The following is a 14,283-nucleotide window of genomic DNA, read 5'->3' on the forward strand; positions in this document are numbered from 1 at the left end:
GTGCCAACGCTCCACGGAACATCCACCCAGGTTTGTAACTCACAACACTTTCACATTCGCTACACCACTCCACATGACACTACACATCCTTGATCACAATATCGCAAATACAACCTTTCACAGACATTACTACAGCTACTATACTCATTCCAGAGACAATTTTCACAACACCCTCCCCCCTCTCCACACAGGTACAGTCAACCTCCCAAGTGGCACAGACATTGCTGTCATTGTTCCAGGAGCTACAGAAAACCAACAGTTTGGACCCATCGACGTACAGATACAACTTCGGAGTGGTGGGCCAAAGCGGATCCACCCTCTTCACCCACTCTATGATCCCCTCAGTTATGTACTGCTCTACCCTGAAGGCAACTATGGCTATCATCTCGCACTCAATCAACGACTACCTGGTGGTCGACAGGGGATCACTGCCACAGACTTCTATCGCTACCATCTTCAACTACGTGACCCAGCAACTCACTTCAATTTGTTCCTCCGTGCAGGTACTTCACATAACACATATATGTAATGTACCTAATTCCACACTTACAACTACGCAGTACAATACCTCCATTCACATACCCTCATTCCACATATTTTGCATTTGCCTCCACCCTAAGCCCTGCATTTACAACATGACATTGTCTTACATTTACTATTTTTCTTACAGGGAAACTGAGCCAACAGTTTGTATGTGATCAGCAAGTGAAAATTGAGGGCCAGAGACTAAAATTCATGCGCAAAAATCAGAAGACACTCAAAGCAGAAAAGTACAAATGTGTACAAGATGCCATTGCATCTGATGAAGCCATCCTTCCAGGAAGGATCACAATACTACCCTCTACTCTCTACGGATCACCACGTTGGTATACACACCAGTTCCAAGACGCAATGGCTATCGTTCGTGAAAAAGGAAAACCGGATTTATTCATCACTATGACCTGTAATCCAAAATGGAAGGAAATAACCCAGTCACTTCTGCCAGGCCAACAGCCTCACGACCGCCCTGACATCATTGCACGGGTCTTCCACATGAAGTGGAACGCGATGATCAACGACGTATATAACCAACAAATCTTTGGTCGTGTAGATGCATATGTCACAGTCAAAGAAACACAAAAACGCGGACTCCCACATGCACATGCACTGTTCACGCTGCTTCCTGCTGACAAGCCTCGCGTCCCTGCTGACATTGACCGCATTGTATCCGCAGAAATCCCCGATGCCACCACTAACCCTACACTGCATCGTGTGATCGCCAATAACATGATACATGGACCATGTGGTGCACTGAACATGACTTCTTCCTGTATGGACAAGGGCAAGTGCACAAAAGGATTCCCAAAAGAATACAGGACAGACACAGCCATGTCTGAGAGCTCCTACCCTTTATATAGGCGTCGAGAAGAAACACATGGAGCACCAGGCTGTTCGTTTTTGAAGACTGGCAGGGGTGGCATACAATTCCTCATCACCAACCAGTGGGTTGTTCCATTTAACCCATACCTATCTCTCAGATATGAGGCTCATATCAATGTTGAGGTCGTGTGCTCTGTCACTGCAGTCAAGTATCTCTACAAATACATTGACAAAGGTCCCGACGTATGCATGGTCAGTGTTGATCGCTATGATGAAATCACACAATATGAGGTGGCACGCTACATCACTGCCTCTGAAGCTTTCTGGAGGATTTATGACTTCCCTATCCAAAAGAAATATCCACCTGTTGAACAATTGGCAATCCATTTGGAAGGAGAGCAACTCATCACCTTCAACAATGACGAAGATGCCCAGGCCCTCATTGATTCCGGACCACCGCATACAACTCTCACAGCCTACTTCACAGCAATGCAAGATAATCCTGATAAGAGACACATCACTTACCCAGACGTCTTCAAGCATTTCTCCTTCACCAACAAGACGTTCAAGCGCAGGAAACAGAGAAGGAGTGGTGGTCATAACCAAGACCAACTGGCTGACACAATTGGGCGCATTCCTGTACTTGCCTTTACTCCTCACAACACTGACCTGTACTTCATGCGGATGTTGCTCTACCGTGTTCAAGGTCCAACCTGCTACAACGACCTTCGCTCTGTTAATGGAGTTGTGCATGACACATACGCTGCTGCCTGCATTGCACGAGGCATCTGTGAGGATGACCATGAAGTAGACATGGTTATGGAAGAAGCAGCATTGGTTGCATTTGGCCCTAAGCTACGTGAGATCTTCGCACACATACTCATATTTGTACTAAGGAAAGACCACATTCAATTCTGGCAAAGACACAACCATTCCATTTCAGAAGACCTCACACATGCTGCAGGCCTTACCGAACCAAATGACAACATACTCAACCAGGTACTTTTGGAGATTCAGCAGCATCTTGAACGATATGGATATGACCTCACTATCAACTTCAATCTCCCTCAGCCAAATCGTGATCTCATTCGACAAACCGAACCCCATGACATCCGACATGAGACACAACACAATGTTCCTGAGCTGCAGCGTTACATTGATGCAACACAACACCTTCTAAATGACAAACAGAGAGCAGTTGCAGATTGTGTCCTGGAAAGTGTTCAGAACAACCGTGGCAAGCTTATTGCACTTGATGCAAGTGGGGGTACTGGAAAGACCTTCACACTTACCTTCATCCTTAAATCTGTGCGTGCAGATGGAAAAGTAGCCCTTGCAACAGCCTCAAGTGGAATTGCTGCAACATTACTTCCAAAAGGAACCACCTTTCACAGCCGCACCAAGTGTCCCATTGTACTCACAGAGGAGTCAATGTGTGCTATCGGTACTACGTCCAGTACAGCAGAGCTCATCCGTCGGTGCTCTCTCTTCGTCATTGATGAGGTGTCCATGATGGATCGCCGTGCTGTTGAAGCTGCCGACCGCACATTCCGGAAACTCAGGGACTGTCCTAACTCACCATTTGGAGGTAAGACTTCATTCAAACGTATACACTTTATTACTGTACATTCTGACGGCATGAATGACTATATTGTGGCCTTTTTATGTACAACAATAACAGCTGCCAACACCTTTGCCAGCCAATCTTCATTACAAGACAAACACAACTACAAAAGAAACACAATATAGTATCACTTCCATAATAATTGTCTATAATGCAGCAACTTTGTTATTACACTCTCAGGTATTACCACCATCTTCAGTGGAGACTGGCGCCAGATCCTACCAGTCGTTCCCCATGGCACACGACCTCAGATAATTTCACGATGCCTGAAGAGTTCCCCTCTCTGGAACCATGTTCAAACCATGAAACTCACCAACAACATGCGCATAACACATGCAACAGCAGGGAGCATGGAAGATGACACTTTGTTCCACCAGTTTCTGCTTGATCTGGGCGAGGGGAACATCCCCACTATTCAGGATAAGGGAGAATTTACAGTCACAATAATGGATCGCTTTCTCATGCCAGGATCAACTCTGCACGAAATGGTCGACTGGGTATTTCACAACCTTGCACACAATATGACCGACCATCAGTGGCTTTGTGAGAGAGCAATCCTCTGCCCAACCAATGCAGAAGTGGACACAGTCAATCAATACATTGCCCACAAATTCCCAGGTCAGGAGCACATCTTCCACAGTGTGGATTCTGTGGAACAACATGACAACCATCAGTACCCAGTGGAATTCCTCAACACACTTTGTCCATCAGGCATGCCACCACATCGCCTGTCACTGAAGGTCGGCATGATCATAATGCTACTGCGAAACTTTGACACAGTACATGGCCATTGCAATGGCTCACGCTACATCCTGAAGCAAGTCCGCCCACATCTTCTCCTAGCAGAGCTGGTAACTGGGGTCCATGCCGGCGCCCAGCTACTCATCCCTAGGATACCTTTCTCACCGTCTGAGAATATGTTCCCCTTCACACTCACCCGCAAACAGTTTCCTGTACGCCCTTGCTTTGCCATGACTGTTAACAAGTCACAAGGTCAGTCACTGTCACGAGTGGGTGTATACTCTGTGAAAGACTTCTTTTCACATGGACAACTCTATGTGGCAGCAAGCAGAGTTGGCAACCCCCAGCAACTCCGAATCTTGCTAATCAATGAGGAGGACAACACCAAACGTACCGACATGAACAATGTTGTATACAAAGAAATATTAACACATTGACCATCAAACTGAACTGCTGAACATTTCCTCTTTCACTGGGCCAAGCCACATACATAATAACCACATTTGCCCATGAAACTACCGGTATATACATACATAAATGCAATTACTACACTACTAACATGACAATGACTGTTTGACACTTTCAGTTCTATATATGACTATGATGTACTGTTTTTCCATTTCCAGTGAACAAGTCTATATTAAAGCAATTCTTCCTCAAAATACATATATCAATAATATGATCTATTACATCACATTACCCACACTGTACATTTGGGAATACCTGTGCGACAGTCCATACTTTCTATGCTGCATGTCAAACTGGGGTCTTTCATACTTTTCAAATGGGGGTCTGTGGGCTAATAAGTGTACATTTTACAGTCCTAGCCATGAAAACATTTCCCTACCATGCATTTATACAAATACTGTCGATTCCTTCATTTGACTTGAGATAAAAGGTTAACGTGAGTTTTGTTTCTGACTGTTTTCTGCTTGCTTATTTAGGCTATTTTCATTACATTCCCTTTATCAATCGTATCCTAAGAGGAGATCATTCACAACCCGTGATATAAATAATTCGTAGCAGTGATAGCGATATCTGACCGTTACATATGGTCAGATATTACATACAACAAACATGCCACGAAGAAAATGTTATCTCCTTCCTGAAGGTAGCAGATATGGTGTACCAGCATACAATAAAGTAACATTCATCTTAATTTAATTAATTTGCGTTACAATAAAAAACATCTCCCCGCTGATCACGTGTCACCACCAGTGAAATGCATGTTGGGACAGACACACATTAATACTGGGACACATTTCTCTGCGCAACAGACCCACACGGGAAAAACAACTTGGACCCAGATACTACTAGCTACTCTTGCGTCAGTCGACATAACTTCTTCTTTGGGAAGCATCGCAGCCAACGCGCGGGTTGCGTGGCACAGGCACCTGAAAGCCAGCTCTGACAGTTCTGATGGGGGCATGTTAACGTGAACGAAAAAATTCAATAACTTCCATTTATAGACAGAATATCACCACCAAATTTACATCACACATCAATGGTGTACTTATGATTGTACTACAGCATTTCCTTATTAAACTTACGTTTAATTAGCCTACTTTTGTGCCCAACCCAACTTCACAACACCATCTGTAAACAACCGCCCCCCCCCTATCACATTACCCACACTGAACATCATTTGCTGTTCATATATTCAGAACGGGTAAGGACTAGTAGAACATAACACGTTATAGGGATTTCACCCCTTAAACTCCATGAGACCGGAGTCCCTCAGGGATGTATACTACAGTACTAGTATCTTAAATATCCTTCCTTGCTGAAAATAGCGGATCTACAAGCTCGTAGATCTGCTATGTTCTGCGAAGGTTTCCTCCGTATTACGGCTGCTGAGGTTTGAGTGGTTGAGTGGGAGGAAATAACTCATACTAGACTGGCCACGCAGTGCAGGATGCGGTCACTCAAACAGCAGAGGGTGTACGTCTTAAAATGCAACACCCATTTAACCTTGTTATTTGCCAACTTGGCATAGAGTGTATCTCTAGATAAGACATATGGAGAGCGAGAGAGAGAGAGAGAGACAGAGAGAGACAGAGAGAGAGAGAGAGAGAGAGAGAGAGAGAGACTGACTCTGTGGTAAGACTCCAGTCCCTGATGGTTACAGACTGCAGCAGACTGCTCACATTAAATGTGTCATCGATAATTGATGACCCCTGGACAGAAAATCTCTCATGTGAGTATGTGTGTTTCTTGTGTACTAATGTTCGTGTGTGCATGTGTGCGTGCGCGTGCGTGCGTGCGTGCGTGCGTGTGTGTGTGTGTGTGTGTGTGTGTGTGTGTGTGAGCGTGTGCGTTTGTGGTTAATTTATGGAGACTGCAAAGCAACACTGGCAGACCACCAGAGAGAATCAGGGCTTCTCTGCCATCGTCTGGCGAGCCTCAAACCACAACGGATCAAAGTCCTTTACCTATACAGTGTGTGTGTGTGTGTGTGTGTGTGTGTGTGTGTGTGTGTGTGTGTGTGTGTGTGTGTGTGTGCGCGCGCGCATGCACCGTGCGTGCATGGTTATCCGGCGTGACTTCTATGTTTACACACAGTTCACTGACACACACCTCATATACTGCGGGCTGAAGGCTACACAATCCGTTAATACCCGTGATTCGAACGCTATGGTCTCCTGCACAAGAGACCACATTTCTACCACTCCTTCGGAGAGGCAATCCCTGTTTGTTTGACCGGGAACATATTGCGCTGATGAGATTGCCAGGCAGTAGCACATGTCCACCAGGACCTGTATATATACTCCCAACACAGGGTCTCCATTCCTCAGTGGAAGAGGATACGACGAGACCACCTACTGCATGGAAGGTGTACTAGTCATAATGTACAGACATATTTATTCTTCAAAATAAGTTCTGGGTTTGCAGCTTAACTTTCCCGCTGAGAGAGTATACAACTGCAACCGACTGGACCATAAACGGGTACACATTTGGTTCCATTATGCACTCCCAAAGAGTTACAATTGGATCAATTGACACCGAGGATTTGACGGTGTATAAGGTTCAGGCTATATCTTGTGCAATGTGGTCATCATTATCAGGAAGACCAAGTCAGCCCTATCCTTGGGCATCACTACCATGACATCACCAAGGACAGAGAGAGAGAGAGAGATTTGCTGCTGGCCTGAGCGCTAGCAGGCTTTACAGAAGCTAAAAATACATCAGCAAGAGGCTGTATGTATACAGTAGAGGCTGCTATACAGTATGTGACATACAGTCTCTCCCTCCGCACCGATGATGTATGAACATACTTCCAGAGACCCTGTGGCCTCTCGTGTGAACTGTGACCGAGGTGATGCACTATCACGCTGACCACCTAGGGACGACAGTAAATTGACAATTTAAGGACTTTAAAGACCTTTTTAATACCTAAAAAAAGTTAAATTAAATTAAATGAATCAAAAGTAGAATCAACAAACTATACTATAAAAACTGGCCAAAAGTGGTGGTAGTGGTGGTGGGTGCAGTCCCCAGTTCAAATAGGATTATTTTGGGAAGACGATTATTTTCAAATAGGATTGTTTTGGAGGGTTATTTTTGAGGGGGGTCACGGACTGAAAAGCTGGCTTCTCAACGTGGGGTCCAGGGACCATGGGTCCATGAGGGAGTGCCAATTAAGGGGGTCCCCGCCCCCGGAGCTAAATGATATTTAAGGAACCAAGCGGACTCTTACGGATCACTTTGAGAGCGTGTACATGGAACAAATGCAAAACATCTCTGGGTCACATGTGAGATAACAAACATAATTGAATACACGGAAATGAATAAACAAACAAATAAATGAATGAATAGACAAATGAATAAACAAACAAATAAATAAATAAATAACATGCGGGGTGTTTGAATTTTTAAATGTTGTAAACAGTTCAATGGAGAAATATTATTTTTATTCAAAGGATCCATAATAAGACACTACCATAGTACCATACATCACCAAGGACACAGAGAGAGAGAGAGAGAGAGAGAGAGAGAGAGAGACGTGTCCCTGTCCATGGTGCTGATTGCTCCATCCATCACATGCAGAGCTGAGAGCCTGTAGCTTCTCAACCCAAACTCACCTGACCTGTGCAGGTGTCACTTCTACAGCTTTCACAGCTACTCGCTCACAAACCGTCCATTTAACAACAACAACAACAACAAGCTTTATGGTGTTCGAGAAGAGAGGAAAAAAAGCTGGTGGAAACAATTGACAGCAAGCCAGCCAATAATGATTTGATGTGCTGCAGCTTGGATGTCAAAATTTAGATGAGCGAGAAGGTAATGACACTTAAAGACTGTTCTCCAGCTGAATGAGGTTAATTTAATGGGGTAATCAGATGGTTTCGCGTTGCGTTCATATGGTGTATGGCAACATTCCCGGCGAACCGGCGTGCCGTATATTGTATGTAAACTGCAAAGTGCAATACCCCCCGACACGTTCTCAAGGATGGATGCTTTAAAGCGCGTCTCTTAGAAGAAACGCAGCATCATGACTTAGCTGACGGTTGTGACCGTGTATAGCCTAGTGGATGAGTGGAAGATAATATTAATAATAATCTTACCTCTGTCGCCATGTTGCCAGTCAGACGATCTGTCCCGTGCTGAAGACCGTAACGGAACCGTGTGCTGTGTTGCGTGAGGCGCTCCGCAGGAGGGCGGAACGCTCCTGTGTGTGTGTGTGTGTGTGTGTGTGTGTGTGTGTGTGTGTGTGTGTGTGTGTGTGTGTGCGTGCGTGCGTGCGTGCGTGCGAGATAGAAGATGGAAGAGAGAGAGGGAGAGAGAGAGAGATAATTCTGTGGCGTTAAAAGGATCCCTGGCTAATAAGACAAATATGCCTTAAAACATTATACTTGCCCTCTATAACTAAAATAAAAAAATAAAAAACCTTACATATTTTTTCTTTCAGAAAAAGAAAATGTTTCACTCAGTAGGAACTGCTCCTGTCGCAAGTTGATGATGTCATATGTCGGAATACACGTGCTAATAAAAAGTATTTAAAATATTGCTTTGATGCTCAACCTTAGAAAGTATTAAGTTGTTTATTATTAGCATATGCATTCCATACATTCCATAGGGCTAGACCATATATGCGACAGGAGCAGTTCCTATTGAGTGAAAGATTATCTATTTATGAAAGAAATAAAATATTGAAGGTGTTTACATTTTATTTTTATTTTTTATTTTTTATTTTTTATTTTTATTTTTATTTTATTTATTTTTTATTTTTTATTTATTGTAGAGGGCAAGTATATGTTTTAAGGCATATTTGTCTTATTAGCCAGGGATCATAGGGGGTATAGCTATATGATCAAGTATATGCATCAATAAGAATAATCTCCATTATGCTGTATATAGCCTACCTATAACTCGAGGTCAGAACTTATTTATTTTAAAATGTTCAATTTCAGTTCTGGTTATTAATAATTTATAATTGATCATATTAAAGTGCTCAAACGTATATATATCCCCCTCCATCTGCAGTCAACAAAAACAATTCTTGGCACTTTAGCCCTCATTCCATCAAAAGACATCTCTTCTCATCAATTATTAGCCTACAGTAGCCTATGTTTCTACAGTAGCCTATCGGTTTGGTTTTTTTGAGTGCTCTTACTGTATGTCCAGCTTTTGGTGTGTGTGCACAAACTTTGTCCTACACAAACATTAAATCCCATTGACAATGAATGGACAATTCTGAAAACACAAACATTGAAGACGAAGAGGACACACATTCTGATTGAAGAGATGATGTAGGTATGATGTACAGGCTCCCATAGCCCTGGTCTAGGGCTAAGGCTCCCACCCATTGGAACCTGCATAGCCGGTGCAGCAGCTCAACGTTCGGAGCAGAGCCCCCTCCACCACCACATACTTCTCCAGAAACGGACTCGGGACAAATATCTGAGTATAGCGTTTTTAAAGATTTTGTTGTGGCTTTCGCCTTTATTTTATATTTTTGTTATGGAGGGACAGACAGTAGGCTGACAGCATCAACTTGCTTTATTGAAATGCCTGTTATTTTCAATCAATGTACGTGTGACATGTGTCGTATCATCGTATGATCATCAGTGATGTTATAAGTTACTAATTACTAAGTAAATTAATGTACTCAAGTATACTGCACTTGTACTTTACTTGAGTATTTCCAATTTTCGATACTTTTACTTCTACTCCAATACTCTCAGAGCCATTTTTTTTACTAATACAATAATTTGAAAACTTTAGTTTACTACAGCTATACTTTGCAGATTTTAATTTTGATTAGAAAACATAACCACTTCATACATTTAGGTCATTTGAAAATAGCCGATCTACAAACTCACACATTGTGGGGCTATTTTCAAAAGATTTTGTACACATTTTGAACTTGTGAAATGGGACATTCTGCAATGTGATTACTTTTACTTTTAGTAGGCTACTTAAGTACATTTTGATCGATACTTTTGCACTTTTACTTTTACAACTCACACCTTTCGATCTAGCATACAATTTAGGCATTTAGCAGACGCTCTTAATCCAGAGCGATTTACATTTAAGCAAGAACAAAAGCATGGGAATACATCACATAAAAGCATTTATCATGAAACATGCGTAAGCTAAGAAAGTAACAGTGGAATATCTATATAATGAAACTACACATACACTATACATATAAACTATACATATTTACTACTATGCTATACATTATGTAGGCTACTATGGCGTGCTATGACTACAGTATATACAATACAATTATAGTGCTGTCTACATAACATGCTATAAGTCTGTGTCAAATGCTATCTAAGCCAACAGAAATGCTATCTAAGGGGTTAGGGTAAGTGCTATGGGCCATGATGGAGTCTGAAAAGGTGGGTTTTCAGGCTACGGCGGAAGATTGGGAGTGATGCTGCAGTTCTGACTGCAATGGGAAGTGCATTCCACAGTTTTGGAGCCAGAAGGGAGAAGAACATTGATGCATGCTAGATGTATACAAAGGGTGTGATACAGCTTGCCCCAATGCATTTCCAATGGAAGTCACATGGTTTGACACAACATTTGTGTTGTACGGCTTTCGGCTGTGTTTCGACTGCCCCCCACCCCGTCATACAACACAAATGTTGTGTCAAACCATGTGACTCCCATTGGAAATGCATTGCGAGCTTGCATCAGCTATACATCTCATACAACAAGCATACATCAGTCTGTTGTAAATGTGTGAGTGAGGCCTAAAGCAGCCACAGCACACAGACACATCAGAAACCAGAGGAGTGGCATTGCTGGGTTGACTCACAGTCCATATTTTATTCACTACCTGTAGAAAGTCTATTTATTAAACATTCAGACTAAGAGTGGAAATGCTAGGTTGACTCACAGCCTACATATCGTTGCTGTCCGGAAGAAAACACCTAACTCGATTTTTGAGGGGTGTTTTTAACGTTTTTTTGGTCATAAATCAATGCTATTGAACAGCCTTTACGTCTGTGTGTTGGTTAATTAAACAAATATTGAACCAATGGAAAGTATTAAAAAGTGCTACGGCGAAAACCTCCTAACTCCATTGTATCCTCAAACTATATCTGCCAAACTAGCTAACTCCACCCCTTTAGGCATCGTTTCTTTTAAATATAAATCAGTGCTATTGAACACCCTTTACAAGTACAAGTCTGTGTGTTGGTTAAAAATATTGAACCGGCCCAGGCCGTAGCGTAACGGTCTGGGCACCGGACTGGTAATCCAGTCGCAGTGTGCCGCGGGTTCGACTCCCGGACCCGACACGGCCTTTACTGCATGTCATCCCCCCATCTCTCTCCCGTTTCCTGTCAGCCTACTGTGTCCCTTCAAAAATCAATAAAAGGCGTAAGCCGCAAAAAAAATATCTTAAAAAAAAAAAAAATTGAACCACTAAAAAGTATTAAAAAGCACTTCGACAAAAACCTCCCAACTCTACTTGAGCTGGATGTGGTTTTTTTTTGGAGTTAGGTGTTTTCTCCCAGACAGCAGATATATGGTGAATTCACTACCGGTGGCAGTGCAAAGGGTATTGTTTATTAAACATTCATCAGAGTGATTCAGGGCTCACTTTGTATGTCAAATATGGCCCCCTTTTCTTAAAGTATTCCTTTCAGGGATGTATGCACCCCCCACCCACCCTCCACGTGAACTCGCTGTGTGCCTTTCAACAGCTGTGGTCAGTTCAAATTTAGTAAGCTGTCTTAAATTATAGCCAATCAGTTTCTTCTGCCGCTCCGCGCGCTCGCAGATAAAGCAAAGGAGCTTTTGTTTCATGCCTTGATGACAGATGGAGAGGGCAGAGAGTGAAAAGCACTTTGATGATGGTACTATTTCTGGGCGAAAACCTAATTGTCTTTTCTTCTCCGACAACGTGAGTCATGATGGCATGAGCTAAAATTGGATGTTTATTCTGTCATCACACCATCTACTCTCTGATGAATGCATAGCTCACCCGCCTGGCACACAAACAGAGAGAGAGAGAGGTAGAGGGAGAGTGAGAGAGAGAGGTAGAGAGAGAGAGAGAGATTTTTTTTCCTTTAGCCATATCCAACTGTTATGAATGGAAAGAGAATCCAAGAATAGAATAGGACAGAGTTAAACACGATTGGAGTTATGCAGCGCAAACCACATTTGCCGCCTCTTAGATTGCCTGAAAAGATATGCGTCTAATCACACTCTGGCACACATTCCAAGCCCTTGTTCTCTCTCTCTCTCTCTCTCTCTCTCTCTCTGTGCGCACACACACACACACACACACACACACACACACACACACACACACACACACACACACACACACACACACACACACACACACACACACACACACACACACACACACACACACACACACACACACACACACACACACACACACACACACACACAGCATCTGGTCACATGTGTACGGTCGGTATGAAATAGGCTGTCATCCCATGTCTCTTTTTTCTGTTTTGTTGCCATCATTAGCCAATACATGCCTTCTACAATTTACAATTACCATTTAGCATTTAGCAGATGCTCTTCTCCAGATCGACTAACGACGTACAAGATCAAATGTAATGAACCCTAGTCAAGTTAAGGCAACATAATGACAGGGAAATGATGTAGTAAATAAATTGCAAATAAGACAACAATGAAGTGCAACGATGGATGCCAGGGAAAACATCAAACCTACTGGTTCACATGCTTAGCATTTGTGTGGTCAAGCTGCTTGACCACACAAATGCTATAAGGATGTGAGCCAGTAGGTTTGACTCAAGCATCAGGATTATGTCTGTTCTAAATTAATTAATCAGCATACATCTGTATGGCATAACGTGAGGTATCTACAGTATCCAAAATAGGCAACAAGAAGAGTATAGTGCTGAGGTAGAGTCTGAAGAGATACGTTTTCAGACTGTGGTGGAAATTGGGGAGTGACTAGTGTGCACAGTCAGACTGGCAACCAGGACGGAGAAGAATGTATCACGTTTGGAGCGCTGGCCAGGGTGTTTTAGGGAAGGGACCAACACACTTCTGTGTTAACTGATATGTGACTCTTTCTCATACAGAGACCTCATGGCGGCAAGACTATCTGTTCTGGAGAGGAGAAGAACTGAAAGGTCCACAGAAATGAACCTTTCAAGCCAGCTGTTTTCTCAACACTGCTGTTTTCTGCAAGACATTCCTCTAGAAGCCATATCTCCAAGACTGGTGTGTCAAACTGAACAACCAATATGTCAATTGTGGAAGCTATGATTCCCTGCTTTCATATGACATGAAAAAAAATATATACAATAAAAATTCAATGACTTAGCCTCGGTCAGAAACAGTCACATATGTATGTAGGCTACTGTAATTGTTGTTGGAAGGGGTGTAAAATGGGAGCATGTCCTGGAGGTAGTACGTTAAGCCTAAGGTACAGTATGTCGTCACCAATGCTTTGAATTGGATGAATGCAGTAACCAGGAGCCAGTGAACGGAATGCAGATGGGGCAGACATGAAAATGTAGAAAGGTAGAGGACCTGGCGTGTTGCGGCATTGTGGATCAGCTGTAGCCTGCAGGGGTTTGCCTAAGCATGTCATCAGACCAGCAAGGAGGGAGCTGGAAAAGTTAAGCCTGCATATGACTTGGGCTGGGCAGACTCCTGGGTGAGGAAGGGTCTGATCCATCTGGATGTTGAAGGAGTGCAAATTTATAGAAGATTGAGTGATCGCTGCAATGTTGAAGGACAAGCTGAATTCTGAACCTTTTGATTCACTCAATGTTTGTGCCGGGTTTTATATAGAAATGATAAATTAAATTAGATCTGTAGATCCAACAGCAATCTTAGACAATCAGGATAAATCTGACAGATCCATGTTGATCACATGACTATAGAGATAATGTGTACCGATTTGCATGATGCAAATCGATACACATGATCTCTATAGTCATGTGATTTGATTTGGACAAAATCCGCAGGAGAAATATTAAGAAATGTGTTTAGCAAAAATCCTCCTCCTTGTGGCGCTATAGAGTCCTATCCGAAAGAGTCTAATCCTGGAGCCACATGTTCTATTGCAGGTGGGGCATGGGTAGGTT

At 42.9% G+C, this 14,283-nt stretch overlaps 3 protein-coding genes across 3 annotated transcripts in view; 2 read left to right on the plus strand and 1 right to left on the minus strand.

Annotated features, from left to right (window-relative positions):
- Positions 1–8,358, minus strand: part of LOC310865366 (golgin subfamily A member 7B-like) — a 42,420-nt gene extending 34,062 nt beyond the window's left edge. Inside the window, exon 1 of the mRNA XM_083774455.1 lies at positions 8,290–8,358. Within this exon, the coding sequence (XP_083630581.1) occupies positions 8,290–8,301 (12 nt within the window). The 5' untranslated portion in view covers positions 8,302–8,358. The remainder of the gene's footprint in view (positions 1–8,289) is intronic.
- loxl4 (lysyl oxidase-like 4) overlaps positions 1–14,283 on the plus strand; it is a 336,094-nt gene that overhangs the window by 243,645 nt on the left and 78,166 nt on the right. The gene's annotated exons all lie outside the window — the stretch shown is intronic.
- Positions 2,867–4,349, plus strand: LOC310866019 (ATP-dependent DNA helicase PIF1-like). The gene is made up of 2 exons (XM_083775283.1): positions 2,867–2,947; positions 3,164–4,349. Exons 1-2 carry the CDS (start codon positions 2,869–2,871, stop codon positions 4,159–4,161), a joined length of 1,077 nt encoding a protein of 358 aa, XP_083631409.1. The 5' UTR covers positions 2,867–2,868; the 3' UTR covers positions 4,162–4,349.

The sequence above is a fragment of the Protomyctophum parallelum genome, assembly GCF_964188405.1.
Source record: "Protomyctophum parallelum genome assembly, chromosome: 10".
NCBI classification, from domain to species: Eukaryota; Metazoa; Chordata; class Actinopteri; order Myctophiformes; family Myctophidae; genus Protomyctophum; species Protomyctophum parallelum.

Bases quoted from the DNA above. Each gene is read 5' to 3' on its own strand.
- LOC310866019 (XM_083775283.1), top strand. From the start codon at position 2,869: ATGATGGATCGCCGTGCTGTTGAAGCTGCCGACCGCACATTCCGGAAA. The intron at 2,948-3,163 runs GTAAGACTTCAT...TTACACTCTCAG, and splicing joins TCCTAACTCACCATTTGGAG to GTATTACCACCATCTTCAGT.